This window comes from Polyodon spathula, chromosome 41 (assembly GCF_017654505.1).
Source record: "Polyodon spathula isolate WHYD16114869_AA chromosome 41, ASM1765450v1, whole genome shotgun sequence".
NCBI lineage: Eukaryota > Metazoa > Chordata > Actinopteri > Acipenseriformes > Polyodontidae > Polyodon > Polyodon spathula.
Window position 1 is genome coordinate 875,959 of NC_054574.1, and position 23,611 is coordinate 899,569.

General features: G+C 41.1%; 3 protein-coding genes across 3 annotated transcripts; 1 reads left to right on the forward strand and 2 right to left on the reverse strand.

Moving 5' to 3' along the window:
• Positions 1-349: 349 nt before the first annotated feature.
• LOC121305058 (multiple epidermal growth factor-like domains protein 10) lies at positions 350-1,883 on the reverse strand. The gene is made up of 2 exons (XM_041236585.1): positions 874-1,883; positions 350-693 (listed from the first exon to the last, which is right to left on the reverse strand). The coding sequence occupies exons 1-2, from the start codon at positions 1,881-1,883 to the stop codon at positions 672-674; spliced, it is 1,032 nt and encodes a 343-aa protein (XP_041092519.1). The 3' UTR covers positions 350-671.
• si:ch211-235m3.5 (BICD family-like cargo adapter 1) lies at positions 541-17,487 on the reverse strand. Its single transcript, XM_041236584.1, has 10 exons — positions 17,006-17,487; positions 14,424-14,639; positions 9,513-9,629; positions 8,086-8,232; positions 7,663-7,848; positions 5,986-6,150; positions 5,286-5,363; positions 4,777-4,886; positions 3,910-4,030; positions 541-3,017 (listed from the first exon to the last, which is right to left on the reverse strand). Exons 1-10 carry the CDS (start codon positions 17,252-17,254, stop codon positions 2,856-2,858), a joined length of 1,551 nt encoding a protein of 516 aa, XP_041092518.1. The 5' UTR covers positions 17,255-17,487; the 3' UTR covers positions 541-2,855.
• A 2,072-nt stretch (positions 17,488-19,559) lies between these two features.
• Positions 19,560-22,929, forward strand: chchd2 (coiled-coil-helix-coiled-coil-helix domain containing 2). The gene is made up of 4 exons (XM_041236586.1): positions 19,560-19,907; positions 20,651-20,912; positions 21,675-21,843; positions 22,123-22,929. The coding sequence occupies exons 1-4, from the start codon at positions 19,858-19,860 to the stop codon at positions 22,128-22,130; spliced, it is 489 nt and encodes a 162-aa protein (XP_041092520.1). The 5' UTR covers positions 19,560-19,857; the 3' UTR covers positions 22,131-22,929.
• Positions 22,930-23,611: the final 682 nt, after the last annotated feature.

Below are 23,611 nucleotides of genomic sequence, written 5' to 3' on the forward strand. Positions count from 1 at the left end.
GAGGTCCTATTAAACTGGGGAGTTACAGCTCTGCTGTGTTATTTTGGGTGGCCCAATTTCTTTAAGACCTGCATCAGAATGGAATGGGAGAAATGTAGCGTTCCTTATGCAAACTTTGGGTATAGTACATGTACCTGTGCCACACACACCCTAACGATGAGTTATCCAAGCAATTGAGCTCGTCCCCGATTACCATGCACACCCAAGCTTTCAAGACCTCAAATACCTATGGATGGTGAAGCAGTGTGTTTACACCTACAATGCTGTTGGTACCCCAAGTTTCTATTCTCCATACGTGATCTGTGTAAATCACACTGTTTTGTGCAATAAATTACATCCAAAACAAATGTTAAATATAAAAAAGGTATTTATTTAACATTATAAACAATCTAATTTTGTTCGTTTCAGACACAGGATTCTTGGGAGTGATTCAGCTAAGATCTGTGACTTACGTATGTATGGCCAGCAAAATATTTCAGCTGATACAAATCCTTATGAGCTGCATGCCTTTGGTCAAGACAGTAAAAATAATATTAGCACCAGAATTTACAAATGTTTATAATTTGTGACTAAGCACCCAGAACAATCTGTCAAACTGAAAAAAACGCATTGACACAAAGCTCAATATACTGTTATACACCAAAATATTTGGCATGTTCCACAACTGTACTTCACATTGAAGCTGATTGTAAGTTACAGTAAGTCTTCTGCACGTCACAGTGAAGCCGATCGTAACAGTTACAGTGAGTCTTCTGCACGTCACATTGAAGCTGATTGTAACAGTTACAGTGAGTCTTCTGCATGTCACAGTGAAGCTGATTGTAACAGTTACAGTGAGTCTTCTGCATGTCACATTGAAGCCGATTGTAACAGTTACAGTAAGTCTTCTGCACGTCACAGTGAAGCTGATTGTAACAGTTACAGTGAGTCTTCTGCATGTCACATTGAAGCCGATTGTAACAGTTACAGTGAGTCTTCTGCACGTCACATTGAAGCTGATTGTAACAGTTACAGTGAGTCTTCTGCACGTCACATTGAAGCCGATTGTAACAGTTACAGTAAGTCTTCTGCACGTCACAGTGAAGCTGATTGTAACAGTTACAGTGAGTCTTCTGCATGTCACATTGAAGCCGATTGTAACAGTTACAGTGAGTCTTCTGCACGTCACATTGAAGCTGATTGTAACAGTTACAGTGAGTCTTCTGCATGTCACATTGAAGCCGATTGTAACAGTTACAGTAAGTCTTCTGCACGTCACAGTGAAGCTGATTGTAACAGTTACAGTGAGTCTTCTGCATGTCACATTGAAGCCGATTGTAACAGTTACAGTGAGTCTTCTGCATGTCACATTGAAGCCGATTGTAACAGTTACAGTGAGTCTTCTGCACGTCACATTGAAGCCGATTGTAACAGTTACAGTGAGTCTTCTGCACGTCACATTGAAGCTGATTGTAACAGTTACAGTGAGTCTTCTGCACGTCACATTGAAGCCGATTGTAACAGTTACAGTGAGTCTTCTGCACGTCACATTGAAGCTGATTGTAACAGTTACAGTGAGTCTTCTGCACGTCACATTGAAGCCGATTGTAACAGTTACAGTGAGTCTTCTGCACGTCACATTGAAGCCGATTGTAACAGTTACAGTGAGTCTTCTGCACGTCACATTGAAGCCGATTGTAACAGTTACAGTGAGTCTTCTGCACGTCACATTGAAGCCGATTGTAACAGTTACAGTAAGTCTTCTGCACGTCACAGTGAAGCTGATTGTAACAGTTACAGTGAGTCTTCTGCATGTCACATTGAAGCCGATTGTAACAGTTACAGTGAGTCTTCTGCACGTCACATTGAAGCTGATTGTAACAGTTACAGTGAGTCTTCTGCATGTCACATTGAAGCTGATTGTAACAGTTACAGTGAGTCTTCTGCACGTCACATTGAAGCCGATTGTAACAGTTACAGTGAGTCTTCTGCACGTCACATTGAAGCTGATTGTAACAGTTACAGTGAGTCTTCTGCACGTCACATTGAAGCCGATTGTAACAGTTACTGTGAGTCTTCTGCACGTCACATTGGTCCCTGTTTCTTGCACATGAAAGGAAGAACAATAATAATTGACACTAAGCTTCTGCAGCTGGATCTGATTGCTTTGCAGATGGCAGTAACAGTTACAGCAAGTCTTCTGTACTGATCTTTATTATAGCTACAGCCAGAACAGAAAAAAAAACCCTGTTCTTACAGTGCACCTTTACACAGCATTATGTTTCTTTTAACTTTATATTTACATATTAAATAACATGTAACCACCGATTTAATATAAAAAAATATATACACACTTTAAAACAGAATATGTCCTGTTGTTAGCTTAATGATCTGGAATATTGCTGTAGTTTTCCATTGTCGTTAGCAACTTGCATGAACATAAGTCAAACACTGCACGTAAATCTGCTGTAAAAAAAAAAATAAAAATTTAAAAATCTTTTCTAGCTTAATGAAAGCTGTATCATTTTTCAGCAGATCATTAATAAAGGTAATAAATACATGAACCACTACTATGAACTGGTCACCAGTAATTGGAAATCGGTGAGTTTAAAAATGTTGGGTAATCTGATGTCAAACATTTCAAGGTTTTGGTTCTTCTTAATTGCCAGTTTTGCCGGAGCAGTACTGACACACTGCTAGCCCTTCATATTAGAAACGGTCAATGACTTATTGGCGTAGTACTTCCCAGAATGCATCACTGCAGTTGTGTCTCGTCTGGGCCTAGGCTGACCCCTCCCTTGTTGTCCAGAAGGTTAACTCAGTCTCTGTGGGTTCGCCCCTCGTTCCCCGGGTTGGGTCGGGTCGGGACTGGGGGCTCAGGTCCTGAAGAGAGAGAAGAAACTCTTCTTGTCAGTGTTGAGTCTGCTGGTCCGGCGCAGGAAAGCCAGCGGGGCGGCGCTGTTGGCTGGCTGCTGTTTCCTCTCGTCACGCTGCTGCTGGCTCTTGAGCTGCTGGCTGATCACCATCTGAATGTCGTCCTGAAAAAAAAAAACCCCAAAAAAACAAAAGAAAAAAGGGGGTTCTCAAATTGAGCTCTCAATTAAAATTGCAGTATCAATGAGAGTAAAACACAACATTTCTTCCTTTTGAAATGTACACAATTTAAAATACAGCTTGAACTACCACAAAACAAAAGCTTTTGTCATGCAGGTATAGTACATTGTTATTTAAAATTGATTTGCAGGATCCTATTATGATTCTTTCATTATACAGTGTAATGTATAATTTATACTGTACTGAACTCTTGTTAGTTGTGCAGCTGTATTGTAGCCATCAGAGGGCACATATTACACACACAACAGAAGTGCAACTTGTGTCATTTGATCCAATCACAGGCAAGACTGCACAAACAAGTTACTTTTTACTGGAATAGAGAAACTTGGACTGGATCAATACAGAGCAAGAGAAATACCTCAGGTCAAGAGTGTGACTAATTTCAATCCAATAGAGCATGTCTGTCTCGGGACAAACTAGGACAACGCATTCATCATCCTCTGCCTACCCCTCTGCAAGAAATATCAATGACTGGATCTCTCAAGACACCAGTACTTTCCAGGCTGTGCTCAGGGCAAACGATGGCCCCACACGATATTAGCTACAGTTACACAACAGTGGCCAGCCAGGGTGTCTTTACCATGGCAACCCTTTATGTGTATTAGTAACCATAATTATAAATCACATATCAGAAATCTACCAGTTCCTGTGCATCTAATCAGGGCCACAGCCAGTGAAGAAAAACCACTGAGGCACTTTCCCATGCACCGCCTATACAACAAGAACACATGACATATTAACTTCTAGTACAAGTACAAGGAAACGGGCAGGGAGTTGCTTTCAGAAGCAGAACACACTGTCTGTAGAGTACCGTACCTGCCAGGCCTCCAGCTCCTGGGACAGCTCTAACTTGCGCTGGATCGCTCCCAGCAGCTGATTGTTCAGCAACATCATGTCATTCCTGCTCTTAAGCAGTTCTGACTCCATGGCATTCTTCCTGAAGCGGGAGCACAAAACAACAGGACCATGACATCACAATATCCCCACCGCGGATTAGCAAAGCCTCATAAAGCACAATAGAAAGGCATTAACAGAGCTGTGGTTTTGTAGCTCTTATATTGCTGCATTACCGGTACACACACATGCAGGGCGACTGCAAGCTCTTGATGTGTGTTTTAACTTTGCAAGTAGCTCTGAATTGATAGTAATGGGATATAATGCAACAATGCTGAATGGTTACATTGTAATCTGCTGAACAGCACTGTTACTGATTCCTCTACGGCCATCAACATATTTTTGTTACAGAATTTACAGTGTCCTGAAAACTACGGACAACAACATACGGGTCAACATGAAGCAGCAACTTGTACCTACTTTAGCAAAGAGAAAGGCGGTCAGTTTGACAATAAAACCTGTATGTTTAATTAGTCTTCTGTCTTAATCAAAGACACATAAAGAACAATGTTTCAGTCCTACTTTGTTAAAGATTAACATGGAAAAAGGATAATTTTATTACAATCATGATAATTGTTATATGTGACAGTGGAGTAACGGTCAATATCTATACCTGGCCAGCACTGATAGTGTGTCAAGTAGGATAAAATGCAACGTTTTCAGTAATATGACAAATATCCAGTTAGTGCTATAGGCATTAGCAATTTAGTAATTCCGCCAGTAGGGGGCAATAGATGTTAATGCACCTGTCTGAGATTACTCAGGTCTCATTCTGAGAGTTTCACTTACTTTGTAATGGCTTCATCCCTGTCCCGAATGGCTTGTTGCAATTGCCTTTCGGCTTGGTTTGTCTCCAGACGTTCTTTCAGCTCCGAATTCTCTTTTCTGAGCTGGTCGTTCTGCGATGACAGAATGTTGAAATGAACGTTGAAATGAAAATGTTCCTCAAGTGAGATGAACCTTCACTGTGCAGTTTTGTTCAATGGCTTTCAGCACCCCCACTCTAAAAATGGTTCCAGAGCCTCTGGACATCAGTCAAAAATGATCTGAAAAATTTCTAGAATTCTTGAACTATGTGCTTTAGGCCATGTTAAATTTGGATTTTTCTTTTTTTTTTTAGACTTGGCAACAATGCCACCAACTGAGCGTTAAGGTAAATGCCCAGTTAAGAGGATAGAGTGTTTAAAAAGGAATGGATGATGAAACTATTAGAGCCTTTCAAATGATTGTCTTCTTGACTCAGTTCTTATTGTTCTACTTACACACACTGGCATTACAAAGCCAAGCCTCTTTGTTACCTGAGAGTGCAGCTCCTGTATTAAACCCTGGTTCTCACGAGGATTCTGCTGTTGAGAGACACCGCTCTGCTTCAGTTCCTGAAAGAGGACACAGTGCAGATTGTAGGTCAGGGGGGATCAATGTTACACAACGGAAGTTATCTCTCCACACCTCTTTGTGTTTCATTTAATAACCTGGGGGCTTCATGAACAAAAAAGGCTCCGATACCAATGCCTGACTAACCAAGCAAGAATGTGCCCATTCACTGCACACAAACCTGCGTCTGTAACTGTGGCCATTTAGCGAACAGGCAAACTCGACACAGGCATGACATTTCTAATGGGTTTCTAAAGATGTTACTGTCTGACACAGCTAACCACTGGCTGTGCATATGGTCGGATGCAGCCCGGTAATTGGTTTGTCCAGGATCTCATTTGGCTAACTCCTCAAAGCTATTTCTTCACATTTCAGAAAGGAAAAATCAACAACACAGACTGTATCCTTTCAGAAAAGTGCTGCTGGCCATTTTAAGCTAATAGCTTTGAGAATCTAGCCCTTTGTCTCCCAGTGACAAAAAATGAAAAAGACTTGGGTGTGCCTCACTCCAGATATAATGAGGAAAGGTGTGAATGCTGGCATGAACAGAATTAAACCACGTCCCCTGTTGTTAGTGGTGGCTGGTCTCGTACTGGTAGGCCAATTCTCTGTAACAAAGCCTACCTGGGATGAGTGTGTCCGTGCCAGTGTCTGAGCTAGCTGGCTGAGCTGAGACAGCGCTATGTGCAGGCTGGCAGACTGGCAGACACGGTCTGCTGGGCTCTCCGACGTCTCCAAATCAACCACTGTTTGGAGCTGCTCCCGAATGCAATGGATTTCTCTGGCAATCTGCAAGGCAACCAGAAAGTGGAACTGATCAATTAAAACTAGAGTAAAATAACGCAGCAAACAACGCACGACCACTATGCAATACCGATGTGCAACACCTTCTTAAAACCTTCTTCAGGTGGTCAAAGGCCACTACTGATGTCTTAACTGAGGGAACACAAAGCCCCTTTATGGTTTGGTTTCAAGAGACTAGGTTTGAGGCCACTGCATGTCATACCAGGGGAGACTTGAGGTTTGATACAGAAAAGTTGCCTCAAACTAGGTCTCACAGTCTCTTGGAACCAGCTTTCAAGCCACTGTTCCCGAAAAAGTGGCTTTGTGTTCCCTCAGGTTTAGTAAGAAGGAACACAGTAGCACCCTGGAAACAACAACAAACACTACAACAATAAAACAGCAGACTGCAGCATTACCATCACTGGCAAAATAGGCATGGATTCAATCTAAATAATGTCGACGCCACAGACATTAAATTTTTAATCAATGGTTTTGATTTGTTAGCGCACTATTAATTACTAGTGTGTATCTGTCCATACTACTGGTCTGTCAAAATCTGAAAATGATCCATTGTAGATTCCCTTGAGCTAGAATAGTAGAGAACCAGTTCAGTACAACAGCATTGGCATTAAAGAATGAATGGTAAGGGTTGCCAATGGGGTTGGTAAATGTAATATGTGGTTTTGTGCTACCACTGTCAACGTTCAAAGTTTCCGCTTGTCTCTAATTCAGAGCCAAGGATACATTGGACAAGTCAAACTGAAACCGGTATGTTCACAAACAGAACGACTGTAATGGAAATGTTCAAAAAACAAGCAGTTTAGGGAAACAGAACCTGCTAAGTGGGCGTTCTTACAAAAACACCTCACCTCAGAAAAATGCAGTTTTTGTAAAACAGTTTGAGGATGAAACAGCATACTGGAAAGTGTACCGTAGTGTGGATGGATGACTAAAGCACCATCACTCAACTGAACTGTCATGAAGGTGTGATTTAAAAACTGGAGCACCATGGCGGATTACAACAGAATGAAAACCGCAGTGTTCCAGGAACACGACCCCTGTTTGATGCTGTGCGCTATAGATAGGAACCTGATGTCAAACTGGGTGAATTGCATTAGGTCAGAGGGAGACATGGTAAAAATGAATGTAAACATTCAGTGACTCACTTGATTGTGCACAATGTCTCATGCATGCACCTTGGGACATGCTGTGATATAACATGCTATGTACAGTAGTAAGGCTTCTGGCCAAAGTTTGGACCTAACTGAACATCACAATACCACATTTTCTTAATACCAGTCTGTTCTAAAAGGAGGCAAATACTGCTGTGTAATATCTGGTTTCACTGACCCAGACTGGCATTAATATTGTTTTTTTCTGGATAACTCAGATTATCCGCATAATTGTACTAATGCGCGCAGGATAATCCTAATTCTATCTTTGGCGTGTCAGATGTTGCTGGTAGCCTATTTGAACGATCTGAATGGCAGGGATTGGGAAAGATAGAGGCTGCCTCACCTGCTCCTTCTCGCGGTCCCAGCTCTCGTTCTCCAGGCTCTGCTCGATCTCAGACTGCAGGGAGAGGTTGTGCAGGGACTGGCTGTGGTCCTGCAGACACACCTCCTCCTGGAGCTCCTCCACTTGCAGCTGCAGCTGCCTGCTCACCTCCCGCGCTGCCTCCAGCTCCTGCGCAGACTCTCGCAGCTGCAACACAAAGCACCATGTGCATTAACACCTCAATGCATGAGAGGCTACCATGGGCATTTAATTACCCATGTGTGGGGTTCAAAAGCCCCTTCTACAATTCCTTTGCATCTTAAAGAGATTGACAGAAGAATGACATGCCCTTACAGTACAAATAACAAGTAACTCCAACAGTGTGGGCTTGTAGGGTTTGTCAATGACAGACACTTTTATTGAGCAAATGACACACTGTGTTACCTGCAGGGCTTGCTCCTGGCTTCGGCTCTCCAGTGCTGTGATCTGTGCCCTTAGGGAACTCGGACTACCTTGCAGAGCTTCATCCTCCAGACTCACAGTATTAATCCTCTGCTCCAGGGCTAGCTTCTGCTTGGACAGCAAAATCACCTGCACATGAAAAGCACACACCATCAGCTCCACGAAATCCAAGAAACTAAGGGTGGGGGGGACCGACCATCAGTAATCTATTAATGTTTGGAGCTCAATAATTTCGTAAATCTGTTTTGTACTTTGAAAAGCTACAGGAGTCTCAAATGTGCCGTCTTGTGCAGTTAGAAAACCATTTTTTTCATTAAAAAAAAATCTGGTACTAAACTTGGTTAAAGAAAGTTCTTAGTTTCCGTGGCTCGCTATCACAAAATCTGTTACACTTTCTAGGTCATTTCCCTGCATCAGAGTCTTCCAGGTCAAAGCATGTTAGAGGCTGAGAGCGAATAGAGGAAGCAGATAGCTGGTTAATGACAGAATTTGATGAAAGGGCTTCACCTTCCACGTTAAATGACCAAGGAAGTGTGACACTATCTGATAGCGTGGCTTGCGATCAGATTTCTTTAACTTAGTGTAGCACCATATAGAATGTTTTAAAATAAAAACCACATGTTTACTTTAAAACATGTGCTTCTTTCAAAACTGCACCTTTGTGACCTACATAACGAAACAGAAGTCCACACCTAGAATTCATGGAATGATTTTGTTAGCTACAATCACTTTAAAAGGAATTAACCTTAACCCTTCCTGTTCAAACACATAACAATGCCTGCATAGTGTCTCCAGAAACCATATACACAGCTGGCAGATCATAAACTAAAGTTATTGAGGTCTGCGTTATATAAGGATCAAGCAAAGATTTGCATAGCACACAGCAGGTAAGATCATAATTATTCAAACTATGCATGCGTTGGTAAAGAATGTTGAATAACCGGTAATACTTCTAGGATTTAAGGTGAGAGGAGAAAGAATCTATCATGAGCAAAGAACGTGAAAACTGGAAACAGGAGCTTTTGGGAACAAAACCAAAGCAAATAGATAGGAGGAAATGATCTTAACCAATGTATTCTAGATGTTTACAAGCATCATTTTGTGTTTCATTTTAAAGCACCCCGGCGACCTCAAAGGGGCTGTCAAGCGATCTCAAAGTACAGCTGGCACACCATCGTGTAACCAACACTGCCCCTAGTGGGTGTCAGAAACGCACCAGTGAGAAACACCACACAGAACAAATGTGATAGGTGCAAATGTGTAGCTGCACTTGGAGAAAAGGTGATGACTGAAGTGATTCTGAACAACAGCAATAATACATTAGTTAAGATAACTGATATTTCTGACCCCATGGCTAGTTGCTCTTTAAACTCCCTGACTCCTGCCTGTCTGCAAGACCAGCTCCTCACCTCCTCCTTCAGCATGTGGAGCACAGTCTCCTCCTGGTCCAGGGAGCGGTTCTTCTTCTGGAACTCGTTCTTCAGGGTTTGCAGCTCAGCTGTGAGGCTCCTCTCGGCCTGCACCGCCTGCAAGAGGGACAATCGCACTGTCACGATGGAACCATGGCACTGTCACGATGGAACCATGGCACTGTCACGATGGAACCATGGCACTGTCACGATGGAACTGTGCTAAGAGACCTGTAACAGACTAACCAATTTTAAAAACAGCCAAACCAAAAAAGTGTTTTTATGTTTTTGTCTGACTCTTTCAGCCAAATATCCCATCAGAGCCCTGACTCAGCAGTTTGAAAGAGTGTTGTCATGGCAAATCACAGCCACACAATAGCGGATGAAAGAGTGGGCAGCAGGTGCAGCATGGCATCTTGGTCTTGGCAGTGACATCACAATGCTAAAGCAGAGAGAGAGAGAGAGAGAGAGAGAGAGAGAGCACGCGAAAGGCTCCGACGCCCAGCTCAAACAGACCAGTCCTCTAACAGACGGGTCCTGACCTAACATCAACCCCAGCACAATAGGAGGAGTTGCCTGTACTCAATGCACCAGAGGGGGGCTCATTAGTTCCCGCAGCAGAACAAAGCAAGTACAACATTTGCCCCGGGCCTGTGGTGTGTCCAGCTTTACACTCCCTCTAATAATCCCACAGCCCCTCACCACACACTAGGCCAGATTAAACAGATGCAACCGCAAGCAGTAGCAAACCCCAGGGGCTACTCAAGGATGCTGGAATAGACAAATGTATCTCAAGGGGGTCATTGAGAATGAGCGCGTGGCTTCAGGCGTGTGAAGCTTGTGGGGGAGCTGTGTAATATTTAACTGACATACAGGGCGCTACTAGAATTGGGGTTCCAAAACCCAGATGGGCTGAGTGATCCCAGGCATGGAGCTTGAAAGACTATTTTTCTCAAGCTTCCTTCTGGGAAAAGATAACAGAAACAGGAAGAGAGGGTGTAACCTCAAACCTTGTGATTACATCAAGAGAACGTGAGCTACAGTGTCCAGGAATATCTGAACCACAAATCCTAGATACAGTCTACAAGATGTGTATTAAATCATTTAAAAAATGATACGAAAGATTTAGCTTGTTCAATCTCAGCCAGTTGTCACATTCAGCTGTAAATACATTCTTTCCCAATATCAGACCCTTACCATACATGTATATATTGCACTGATTCATATGCTAAATACGTTAACATTTGAGTAAAGGCATTTGTTTTTATCTTAAAGTTTAGCCTTTTAAGAAATTCAACACCTCTATTTAATAACAATCTGCCAAATAAATCTACCAATTCCCCCAAATGTTTTGGGCCATTATTATGAAGATTTCATGCAGCGATGACCTCTGGCAGTTGAGTTTTCAGTCAAAGGCACCCAGCTTAAAGTCTTACCCTGGGAAATAAAAGAACCTGCCTCAATGCGATATTTATTCTACAGGCTATTCAACCTTCTTAAAAACCTGCGGACAACAAAACTCCACTTCCTATTTTTACAGGTCTGCATCCTCTATGACTGTTCTTGACAAAACAACATCTGTAAATAACACACTGATCCCTGGCTGGCCTATGAAAAGCTTTCATTCACAGTATACGTTCAGGTCCCCTTCTACTGTATTAGAGAGCAGTGGCATGGCTGGAGAGACAGACAAGAATAAAACGTCATGTGTGTGAGAGGGGAAAGGGAGGGAGAAAGCTGCAATAAAAGGATGCCAACATCTGATTTAAGACAGTCAGGCTTATTATGATAACTGATCACTGAGAATTCAATTATCTTCCAGGCTTAACATCCACTGTATACCCATTGCTAGATACAGAATATAGGGTTAACACCAGGAACAAGCAACAAGTCAAAAGAGAAACACCACAGAGAAAGTCTTGACAATGTATTCGCAGGTGGTTTCCAGCTTTGATATGGTCTATTTTGGGAGCTTTATGTTTGCACGTTGAAAAGCGTATCTGAACGTTCTCCAAGAGCCCATTGAAATGATTAATTAGGCAATCTGATCTAGTACACTGCACGAGGTAATCATTAACAGCAGCAACAGCAAAAACTTCCACTTAGAAACAGATATTTTCATATTGTGCTAACAATCGCTAACCTCATAAAGCATGATACGTTTGCAGAAAACTCCCAAAAACACGAAATATGTGTAGATTTTCCCTCTAGCAATAACCTACTCATAAAACATGCAAATTTTCATTTTTCATAAATAATGGATTTTTTTTTTAAATCAATACCGCAATCAACCAATCAATATTTTATATAGCGCCTTTCATAGTGGACCACCATCACAAAGCGCAATGGCTACCCATGAAAGTATTACAGTAGATGGTGCATTGATATTTACAACGACGTTTATGACCCCAATGTGATTTAAATCTGATACTTCCAACTAAATATGCCACAACAGGTGTAGTTACTGAACTTGAAAAACAAACTCAAATTCATCCACCATTAATCCTATTTAATTTATGGATGCATAGCTTCCATTTAGCCTCGTCCTCTAAGTGCTGGTCACAGATTCCTGAATGCACTTGTCTTTCCAGTCTGATCAACGGCGTAAGCAACACACGTAGTTCTCAGTGAACTTCAGAATATACTCACCATGACAACCACCAGAGACTCACTTTAAGAATAGGGTGTTCTAAACCAGGGCAGACAGCCCATCAAAGAGCAGGGCAAAATAACCAAAAGCAACCCAGATCAGTCTTGAGAAAAATAAGGAGTTCCTTTTGTAAATCTTTTACAGCATAAAGTACAACAGCTTGCACGCAGACGAATAGCACAGTACAACTTCCTTCTTCTTAAGTGCCAAGACTGATACAAATGGGAAGCATGTTTTTCCTGTACAGGTGACTGCTACCCTTTGAAGCTCCAAAACTATTCTTGAAGGCAAGCTAAGTATGTAAAACACGTACAGACGTCACCAGATTTTATATTGAGAGGGTTACTGCTTCTTCATTAAATGTAGGTATCAAAACCATAAATCAAAAGACCAGACAAGGTCTTTTCACTATTGCTACAGATTATGTTAGCATTCGGAAATAAATCAATCCTTTTAAGTTCGAGAGTAATAATTATTTCCAACAAAATTCAGAATTTTAAGACAGCTGGACTTTTATGAAGTGTCACATGAAAATGCTTGAGGCCAATTCCTAAGAATATGGGTTGAACGTTTAGATGACCTCGCCCTAACTTCTTCCTAGATAGGCATGCTGGCAGCATGGGCGACATTTCTGAAGAATGAAACGGTGGCGTTTGTGTTCCGTGTCGTCTAAAACTTTCTTTTCTTCTTTTTTTTTTTTTGAGCAAGCGACAAGAATCAGTGAAATAAGCGCTCTGCACTTGGCAAGCTGTGTGATGAACCCAGAAGAGACTTTTCATGGGTTCTCTAAACAGACCTGTCAACGCAGATCAGGATCATACGTGGACACAGGCTGACCGACCGGCTTTACCGTGGGTTCCTTGTGCTTTACTACAATGTTTTGATACTTCTGCTACAGTAAGGTATTGTAAGGGAAAATTTCAGATTATTTTGTCAAACAGCAAGGTCATGAAACTGGGATAGTTACGGAATAGGAGCAGAAGCTGAGATGATTAAGCTGCGACGTTGCTGGTTAACAAAAACTTTTTTTTGTTTTTCCTACTTCCGGCTCACTGACTTTGTTTTGCATATATGTTATCGAGTCTTTTACAGAAACTTGATTGAGTTGATCTGCTTTCAAAATAAAAACTTGAACTGTTTGAAAAGTGTCCTTCCTCCAGCTATTTCCCTTGTTATGTGGGATGTGTGTGTGTGTGTGTGTGCGAAAAATTGGCTTTAAAATAGCTCTCACATGTTGCGATAGGAGACAGCGAGGTTACAATTATGAAAAGGAGTTTGTTCAACACGTTCCCCTCCGGCACAAATAGTTTCAGCACTGAAGTCAAACACAGCCCCACCTGTGTTACTGTACCTTGCACTCATGTCGGAGAGGTAGGGCAAGTCTGTTTACATGCCCTGCAAGAGGAACGTGGCACACACTGAGACCAGCAAGCAGCGCTGCTGTTCCGATTGTAGGACGTTTGTTTCCGAAACTAAGTTGTATGCTTTAATGACATCATGTTCAGTTTACTGGTTTTGACATAGGCTATAAAAAGCTGTCAAGGAGACAGGTAACAAATAATAAACTTCTTGCACTTGACTTATGACGGTGAGTTTTCCTACAGCCTTAATAAAAAAAAACACGTGTATTCTCTTGTCTCCAGTCAAACAAATGTACCTTGCTGTTTAAATGAGTCACATCCAGAAACCGCCACCTACAACACTACCATTGATACTGTATATGTGTAAATATTCAGAACTGTACTTTTCAAGTAATTCCAATGCTTTATAAACTAGTTTTACCAGCCAGGAGGGAGATAATTAACAGTGGAGGTATTTATTTTGGTGTCCAGAATTGACCTTATTCTACCAGGAAGCAAACTACACAATGAGCTGGGATATTCTGATGAACTCTTTTACATTTTTCAGTTACATTTATGATTATTAAGTGGATTTATACTACATGTGTGGGTTTTCCCACCGGGAATGGCCAGCATGTCGCAGTGGCATCACAATCAGGACTTCGCCAAACTTTGAAATGGAAGCTCCCCACAGCAACGTTTTATGCGTCAAACGAAAATAAACTACTTAAGAATTCTACCACCATAAGTAAATAACATGTGGTATAAACAGAAAACAAAGTGGATTGTGGGTAATTCACAAATCTGTGAGCAACTGGTCAGTCAAGATGGGACTTTGGCCCTCAGTGTTTGTGCCGTAATTATTTTTGCACATCCCCTCTCTGTAAATTGCATTTATACCCCATCATATGCTCACGGTACCTTGTTGAGTTCTTCCATCAGTCTCTGGTTCTGCTCACTGCAGTCCTGTACGCTCCGGCTCTTGTCCTTCTTCGCTTGGTCCAGGCTCTCGCTCAGCCTCTCCACCTGTCTGTTCAGCTCCTTCACATCCTTCTCCAGCTCGCACACCTGGCTCTCCCACTCTGCCTGCTGTGCCTTAAACTTGACCTGCAGTGTGTGCTTCCCCTGTTCCAGCTCCTACAGGGTGAATCACAGGTCAGGGCACTGGCAGCTTGCGCTCAAGCTTTTAAATAATGGCCATGGAGTTCTTATCAACAGCTCCAAAACACTTCAAGTCAAGCAGACAAACGTTTCAACTAACAGCGTTTTTAGTTTGTGTTTTTGCTTTAGATTTTGTTGTACTGTACAGTAATGCAGTTGTAAGTGGGGTTAACAGTTTTGAAAGGCGTTTTATAAATGTAACCCACTGTTTATAAACCCTTATTTCTAACACAGATCACAACATTCAATGAAGTTTTTATTTTGTACATTCAGTTATTTCATTGGGATAAGACCTTGAGAACTAGGCAGGGATAGAAATAAAACTTGCTGCACCCATTCAAGGTTTTACTAAGAGCTTGATTAGCCAGTGTACAAGTAACAGGTGTGTCTTATTAAACTCCTAGTAAAACCAGGAAGGGATCAAACTGCTGTAGAATGGGAGTCTTATTTCCAAGGGCGTCAAAAGCAGCAGCAGCACTATTTTGATTTTTACACAGCAGAGTTCTTCCAAGCAAAGGAATTAGGGACCCAGACTGATGCGTTACACATTGAGGTGTATCTGGAACAACTATCTTGCTGAGGTAGCTGTTCCAGTTCAGCAGAGGGTAATTAAGGTGTGAAATGCTAATGTACCTGCAAGGGTGTGGGTATCGCATCTTATCTGGTTTCACAGTTGCTGCAAACCTCCTACCAGGAAAGCACTCATACAAGGCACAAGGGACCAGCTTTACTAAGCATTTGCTCCAGTCTGAAGTTTACTGCTTTCCTTTCAAAACAGAATTAAAAAAAAAAAAAAGTTCAAAGCATTAGAAAACGCTTGAAAAAAATATATGCAACTCAGGGGAAATCTTATTAGGTCTGGCTGCATTGACAATCACTACAACAAAAACACCTGTGGATAAGCAAAGCGTTTCCCTTTAACAATTTATAGGTAACACTACTATCTGTAACATATTGTACAGATGCCTTATCTCAAATCAATAGAGAGATGTGGGAATGATCTGAGATCCCTTTCACATAACAGATTAATAGGGGGCTTTGTGCTGAACAAAAGCAGCTCAGTTCCTCCAGCTCGCTGTGCTTTAGGGCTGCAAGTGGCTTCTAAGCACTGCGTTTACTGGAGCTCATCAGGCTGCCTGTAATAGTGACATGTGCTCCTGTAATCTGAGGAGGGCAGATGTGTAGGTTCTTAACTGCTTGCCATTGTCTTTGCTTATGGAAAGCCTTGGGACACAGTGTCATTTACACAGAAACGACTGCATCAACAATGCAATACCTGAGTCAGAAAAGCCGCACGATACTAGGCTGTTGTTTACGGATATCTGAACGTGACAGAGCCTGGGACACACTTATCTGATTTAAATTTATAGCAGAAACCCTTTGTATTTTATATATCAATCTTTGCATTGCGCATCCTTTTTTTGTGAAAGGCCAATAAAACCATTTCTGTTGCTACTTTGCAACCCCTTGAACAAGGACAGGGATGTAAAAGCAATGCTTTACCAATATTCTGTGCATGCATTTATTTAAAGCATTTGAACAGACCATTATAAACGTTTACCTTAGTGAAAGCATCGCAGTGTAATTAAGCAAAGTGAAAGCAGATACAACTGGGAAAATACCACAGAAAAATACGCTTTTATAAGAGGGCAAAACCTTTTGAGATGAACCGTTTCAAATTATTATTACAAATCCACCAGTACTTTAACCACCCTCAAGACAATGATACAACACAACCTGCAGATAACAGCATGGGCTAGCTGCATCTACTCCATGTAGCTTTTAAATGTGTTTTCAAAAAGAATACAGTTAAAAACCAGAGTAAACCCTTTCAAAAGATGACCCAATTATTCACTTATTCTTCAGCTGGGCAAACAAAACCAATTTCTAAATCTCACTTTATAAACCAGGAATGCTTTTCGTGTTTGATAAGGTGCGGTGGAAGGTTAGCGCAAACATCAAAACATGTTAGGGTTTGAATGACGTGATTGTCTGTATACATCATCACATTGTATATTACATGTGCATGTAACTCAAATACTTATTTTCAATTCGTACCTGTTTCTATTGTGTGTATATTGTACGGTGAGCATATGAAAATATGAGTTGTTTATATATATCCTCTGAACAAAGTTGGTTGTTGTGGTTAGGCTATGTGCTGTGGTGTACCTCCACAGTGGAAAATGATGTCATAGAAATGTTGTCGCTAGGTCCTGTACACAGTAGCTCGTAATAGAAACGTGACATACATCATCCATCACCCATGCTTGCACGCACAAGACTGCCCGAGACCTTAGATTATTTCAGTACTTAAAAAATAAAAAAATAAAACGACCTCTTACCTCAAGCCTGTCGCTATATTCTTCGCGCAGTTTGTTGTTCTGCTCTTTTAAATGCCTGTTTTCTGACAGAAGTGCAGAGCCCAGCTGCGCTGCCAGAATCAGCTCTTGTTCTTTCTGTTTCAGGCTAGCGAGAAGCTCGTTGGGATCGACGTCCCCAAACAGATCTTCAGCGTCCAAGTCACACGAATAGAACTCCTCTTCCATCATCCCCATCTGGGACTTTAACCCATAAACCTCTCCTCGGTCCATGCCTTTCAAAACTATTTAAATGAAACAGTATCAGAAAACTTTAGTGTGGTACTGTAAATAAATAAATACAAAATATTATTTCCCTGAAACTACAGCTAAATGGTACTTGATTTATTTTTTAAGTAGTATGAAACAAACAGCTTTGAAATAATACCACTCTTGTACGAGTTTTGTAGTTGACTGTGACTTCGCGTCTGTATGTGTCTGATGAATTGAAAAAGGGGCAGGTCTTGCGAAGCTTTTTCAGGTGACTCGCCATCTCACTCTCTCGCTCTCTTTACGGAAATTAGTTTTGTTATCAGAAAAAACCGTGTCAGCAACAGCTGGTAAAATGCAATGAGAACCAGTCGCCTCACCCATAAAGCTATGCGCTTGTTAAAAAAAAAAAACAACAAACAAACAAAACAAGATTGTTTTAGATTTAAATGTCCATCCTGAAAAATAATTTTGGTGCATAAGATCATAATAGGATACATATTTTTCTGAGTGGGTCGTATGGAGAAGGATTTCAAATAAACTCATTCAAGCAAGCATTAAAAATAATTAAAACAGCCAAGAGATGTCAAATACCCTGGCGTCTCCTAATTGATTTTACTATGTTCATTTCGAGTTGCAGTGTGTTTCAAAGATCGACATGTGCCTTTCCTATCACATTTATTATATTAGGTCCTACAGTATGTGATTTTTTTTATATCCCTAAGAATCAAATTTAATATTGAAGAAGAAAAGATGATCCAATTCTTGTTGGAGGGTAAGTTTAGAAATATTTCAGAGCTGCGTTTGGGTTGGAAATTACTGGGCTGTTGTGATCATACGTGCTACTTGTGGTCAAGTTCAGGAAATAGTGATCAATTGCGGAATATCATTCAATAGATTTAAAAAGGCAGAGTTAAATTTACAGCTACTATAACACGAATTGCAATTGTGAGGCAATGTCAGTTAATTGTGTGTGTGTTTTAAAACATGGATTGACACTGGTCTTGGTGACAAACAATATCTTTTTGATGTTGATGTGTGTGTGTGTGCATATAGATACTTGTTCAGTTGTTGCAAATGCAGCTTTGGCAAATAAAATCTACTATTTATAGGGGAGGGGGAGTTAAATAAACTACATCCTATTTAACCAAACGTTACCCTTAGCTTTGAAAGGGCAAGCCGAGAAAGATTGTACAAATAAAAAAAAGTGAATGCAATTATTCTAGTAACCCTTTATAACACAAATTAAGAGGGATTAAGTATTTAGACTAATCCATTACAGCTAATGAAGGTTTGTTTAGCCCAAACAAACATATTTGTCTAGCCCCCGCCGATGTACCACGCTAGTCTCTCGATTGTTCTATTTTATTATGTACATTTATTGACCAAAAGCCCCTCAGCTGGGGGTTTGCATCTGAAAGCAGCATGCGTCTGCATGGGGGGCAGGTCCTGGGGCTTTGTGTAGTCAATGCACCCAGGTCAAAGGGCAGCCTGTCGGAGAAGGTGCAGTCAAAAGCATATAAAGGAGGAAGCATCCTGACGCATGGCACAGTCATTGTATCCAGACAGACTCTAGCATCTGTGCACAGGGCTGCACAGATAAGACTGTCACTATACATATATTATGAGATGTCATTATAGAGTACTTGTGCCTTTTTTATGCAAAGATTATTATAAAGACAAACACCTCTCTTTCGTTTCAGCACCATTCACCAAAGGGGGCAAGAATGCATAAAGTATATAGAGAAAACATTTATTATTCCAGGTTGCTAGAATTGCATTCTTTTTTATAATACCCATGCATAGTTTTACCAGGTACATGGTTCCAAGCTATAACCTTTCATAGGTAAACTATTGTCAGTTTTCACAGAATGAGAAATAACTTTTTGCTGCAAATGTCCATGCAATGTCCATCCAGGTGGGTGATTCCCAAGATATAGCTTTCTGAAGCCCAACCAATCACAAACCATATATACCATGACTAAGATTCTGATAACCTCAGTAATTTGAGTGAGGACTTGGCCATATCATTTTTCAACACTACTGGAGTAGTGTCTGTCTGTTGACACATATACAAATGCAATTGTGACGTATGTGTGCTTGTAATTGCCAGGGTTATGCATTAGAACTGAAAATAAACAAAACCAACCCCCCCCCCAGAAAAAAAAACAAAAAACAATTCAAAACCGTAGCGCCCTCACACCACCTAATTTAGTGCTGTAAATAATAACATGCTATAAATGCTACCAAATAGTGACACTTAGTGGCTTAAATTGTAGTGCTGCTGTGGGGGATTCTGGGATGGAAGCACACGGTCTTGTGATGATGTACGTGTGATTTAATTTTGCGGTCCTTTTAAACGTCGCTCTGAATTAAAATACATTGAACTAGCGGTATTTCTACACGTTCAACTCAAACTCGTTCACTGGACTCCAGACCAACTGTCTAGAAAATTCAGTTTTGACCTTGTGTTTTGTACCGGAAGTAGGAAGGCGTCATCATCTGATGTAATATTCTGGAACTTGCAGGTTGTGTTCTGATAGACAAGAGGAGGTCAGTGTGATAATATTACCAGCAGGGAGTTTCTACAGTTACTCGTAAATTTGTCTTTTAACTGAGAAAAAAAGATGCCGAGAGGAAGCAGAAGCAGGACCTCGAGAATGCCCGCTCCGGCCAGGTAAGGAATGTGTCAGAGTTTAAATCTGGCAGAGTTTATGATTTGTGTGTTTCTTACCCATGAGAGACAGGCCTAAGTGAACAGAATTGATCACTGACTGACTGAGGACTGCAGTGAGTGTCGTGGATTACAATATTATTAGTGACATCCCGTACGTTGTCAGACTGTACAAGTACTGCAGTACGAGAGGTTTTGTAACATGTTTCCTTGTTGTTAGATAACACGATTACGGTTCAGTGATGTATCCTAATGCGTGTAAGCCTTGTCTAACTCCTGTTTTTATGCCAAATCAGTCTGCCCTCTAATTTTGCATTTGCATGTTTATTTGATAAGGGACGAGTGCATCTTTGCAGGTTGGTTATCCTTATCAATTAATATGTTGTTCTTGTGTAAATTCGTGTTATGTGCTGTTCTGGCCACGTGATGCTAAACTGGGTAATTGTAAACCTCTGCAGGTGTGTCTACATTAAGTCAGGAAAGACAGTCTATCGTAAAAAAAAAAAAAAAAGCGATTTCACTCTTGTGTCCTACCAGAAAAACATCACTTATTTTATATCTGGCTGTTAATGTGTTTGATTTGAATGTGCTTGACAGTATCTGATGTCAGTTTCATAATGGCTTAACAGTTAGAGCCTGGTCTGTGAAAGGGAGGGTACATGCTCACATGTTACACTTGCTGCAGCTTCATACAGTAGTCGATCAGTACCTTGAAATATGTATTCACTGAATCCTCTTCTTGGCAGTCGGGCACCGTCCCGGCCTATGGCACGGGCCGCCCCACCTCCAGCAGCCCCCTCTTCAGTACCTGCTCACCCACCTCCGTCAGCGATGGCAGCTCCCTCAGCCGCCCCCAGACAGCCTGGTATGTTTGCCCAGATGGCAACGACGGCAGCTGGAGTAGCCGTGGGCTCAGCCGTTGGACATACACTAGGCCATGCCATGACCGGGGGCTTCGGCGGTGGGGGGGGGAGTGCTGAGCCAGCAAGGCCTGATGTCACTTACCAGGTAAGCGATGCGTCGGCAGGTGTCAGTTTTGTGCTTGTTGTAAAACTCCAGGGCAGTGTGTTACGTGTGGCAAGTGGTACTAGCATCGTGCACTTATCTTGCTGTTGCACAGAAAGGGCTAGATTTTCAAAGCTTTCGCTCCAGTCTGCATTTTAACACCTTGCAGCTACCAAAGGTCTTGTAAGCATGCAGGTTGCTTGTTTCCTATTTTGTAATGAACATACAATTGCAGAGTAAGTTCTTTTTAACCAAAGTTTTGGTCCATTGACTGATGTAAATAGTGGGAGATGCTGGTTATCTGTTTTAAGTGGCAGTGTCTATTATTAGTGATGGTCTGTTAATTCAGTTCTAGTCATGATTGGCCCTAAGGCTCAACAGTGCTTTGCGATACTTTTGTATAAAAAGCCCTATATAAATGCAATAAATAAAATAAGGGCTCAGAGCCAGAACTACCATCTTACCCATTTTGTGACTGTTGGCATAACAGGACTGTCCAGTCACGGTCCTGGAGGGCGATTCCACTCCAGGTTTAACAGGTAAAATGAGATACTAAACTACTTCAGGGTTTAGATGGGGGGTTAATTAGTTCAGTTAAACATTTCAAAACAAGGTTAGAACAAAGACCAGGAGTGAAAGGGTGGAATTTGGCCACCCCTGGTGTAGTAGCTCACATTGCCAGTATCTCAGCTGTACCTACGCCTTGAATGATGTCATTCCAGTAATTCAGAAAGTAACCCAGGGTGTGTGTTGTGTGTCCCGTAGGAGTCCCTTCCTCCTGCCCAGCCCATGTACCAGCAGCAGCAGCAGCAGCAGCAGCGCAGCCCCTGTGAGTACGAGCTGAGGCAGTTCATCGAGTGCGCGCAGAACCAGAGCGACTTGAAGCTGTGCGAGGGCTTCAGCGAGGTGCTGAAACAGTGCAAGTTCTCTCATGGTAAGTGCTTGGAATTCATTCCTTATTAAACACACTCTCCACTGCCTGAGAGTTACACTGAAAAATGAAATGTGCACACCAACTTTTGTATTATAAAGCAAACATGAAAATGTGGATATTTACCATATCTTTGAGGTTCTTTGTATCTAGAGCCAGCAATAATGAACGACTGAAGGAATGCTCTAGAGTTAAAAGGAATCCTAGTGAAAACTAATGAATGTAGTTGTAGACACTGCTTCAATGTGAATCAATCTTACATGATTCTTCTTCTTCCTACAGGAATTTAATGTCCAGTGAATGTGGAACATGTGAGGATCAGTCGTTTATCGCTCATGAAGATTGTACACAATAAAACCATGTTTAATGTAGTAAAATAAATATGTTTGAATTTGTCAGCATTTAGATTATTTTGAAGTTGATGGAAACATGACAGCTTTAAGTTTAAATCTCTGAAAGCAATGTATATTCTCTGTTATTTGCTTAATCAGTATACACTGTATTGATTCAAGTATGGGGTAGTCTTTTGAGAATGTGAAGGCCCAAGGATGTCAACTGTTTAGTTTGCCACATGAAGAGACAACCAATACTGCGTTTCTTTTTAGAGGAGTAGAATTTTAAGCTGTTTGAATTTGCCATAAATGAAGGCTTTACATACTTGCAGGGTACATCCATAGTCATTATCAGCAAACAGTAAACAAGTAAAACCCTTTACCAAAGATCCATGTTCAAAATACCCAAGTGGAAACATACGTACAGCAAGAAACCTGCTAATGGGATCGTGTTTAAATCATGAGTCTGTACGCAGCTGACCCTATAAAACAGTGGGTATTGTATTGGGTGATGGCGACAGGGATACATTACAAGATGTTCTTGATTCTTTAAACAGTTTCATGTACCTTGCATATTGATCTTAATTTTTTTTTTTTTTTTTTTTGTGGCTGAAAGGGAATAAGTTATCATTTTCAGTTGCAGCTTTAAACAGATGGGTAACATCGGAACACACGATTCTGTCACTTGGTGTGTTGGGTTAGTTATACTGTTCTGTAAGGTTTTAAAACTTTAATAAAGTATAATTTGAATGCAAAAGAGCAACTTTTACTGTGTATAAAAATAATAATAACGTATTTTCTGGGGTATTTGAAAGTCTTGCTTGCAAAACCTAAACAATATTCCATGTATGTTATTTGGACTTGCACACTGTACAACAGTATGTGTAAAGTGGTATAATTGAATCCATTTCAATACTTTTGTAAATCCACACCAATAAACTCTCATTGCAAAATGTATTTACATTATACCATGTTCATTAACATTAATATTTGTGAGCTGTAGGATCGTTTTATGACGAGTCTGGTTGGATTGCAAAGCTAACGGACCCACACATAAAATATATTTACCAAATGAGCAGTAGGGAATGTCCCTGGTAGGTTTAATGACGTGACAGCGGGTCATTCATAGGTTACACTGTACTGAATGTAGTCTGTTAACTATGAAGCGTTAATCTGTGCGTCAGTAATGTGTGTAAGGTCCTGCTGAACGCTGCCTCCCGTTCACTTTGCATAGCGATGTATTTTTGGCTCTGTCAACGTGATTTGACATATCGCTCAAGATCAAGCTCACAGCTCACCCACTCTCAACTTCAGCCTTTTCATATCCTGCTAAACGTAGCAGGTGGATATTACTTATTATTTTAACATTTTTATTTTATGAAATATACGGGGCAGTTGTTTTAGAAGCTTCAGTGGGCATGGTAAGTTATTGCGTGCGT

What these genes read in the sequence shown, in the direction of transcription:
- LOC121305058 (XM_041236585.1), bottom strand. Translation starts at nt 1,883, where the DNA reads ATGCAGAAGACTCACTGTAACTGTTACAATCAGCTTCAATGTGACGTG. An exon ending in GTGCAGAAGACTTACTGTAA is followed by an intron (nt 694 to 873) that starts CTGTTACAATCG and finishes GACTTACTGTAA; the next exon opens with CTTACAATCAGCTTCAATGT.
- chchd2 (XM_041236586.1), top strand. Translation starts at nt 19,858, where the DNA reads ATGCCGAGAGGAAGCAGAAGCAGGACCTCGAGAATGCCCGCTCCGGCC. An exon ending in AGAATGCCCGCTCCGGCCAG is followed by an intron (nt 19,908 to 20,650) that starts GTAAGGAATGTG and finishes TCTTCTTGGCAG; the next exon opens with TCGGGCACCGTCCCGGCCTA. An exon ending in GGCCTGATGTCACTTACCAG is followed by an intron (nt 20,913 to 21,674) that starts GTAAGCGATGCG and finishes TGTGTCCCGTAG; the next exon opens with GAGTCCCTTCCTCCTGCCCA.
- si:ch211-235m3.5 (XM_041236584.1), bottom strand. Translation starts at nt 17,254, where the DNA reads ATGGACCGAGGAGAGGTTTATGGGTTAAAGTCCCAGATGGGGATGATG. An exon ending in GCCAGGAGCAAGCCCTGCAG is followed by an intron (nt 7,849 to 8,085) that starts GTAACACAGTGT and finishes TTTGTGTTGCAG; the next exon opens with CTGCGAGAGTCTGCGCAGGA. An exon ending in AGGAGCTGGAGGCCTGGCAG is followed by an intron (nt 3,018 to 3,909) that starts GTACGGTACTCT and finishes TTTTTTTTTCAG; the next exon opens with GACGACATTCAGATGGTGAT.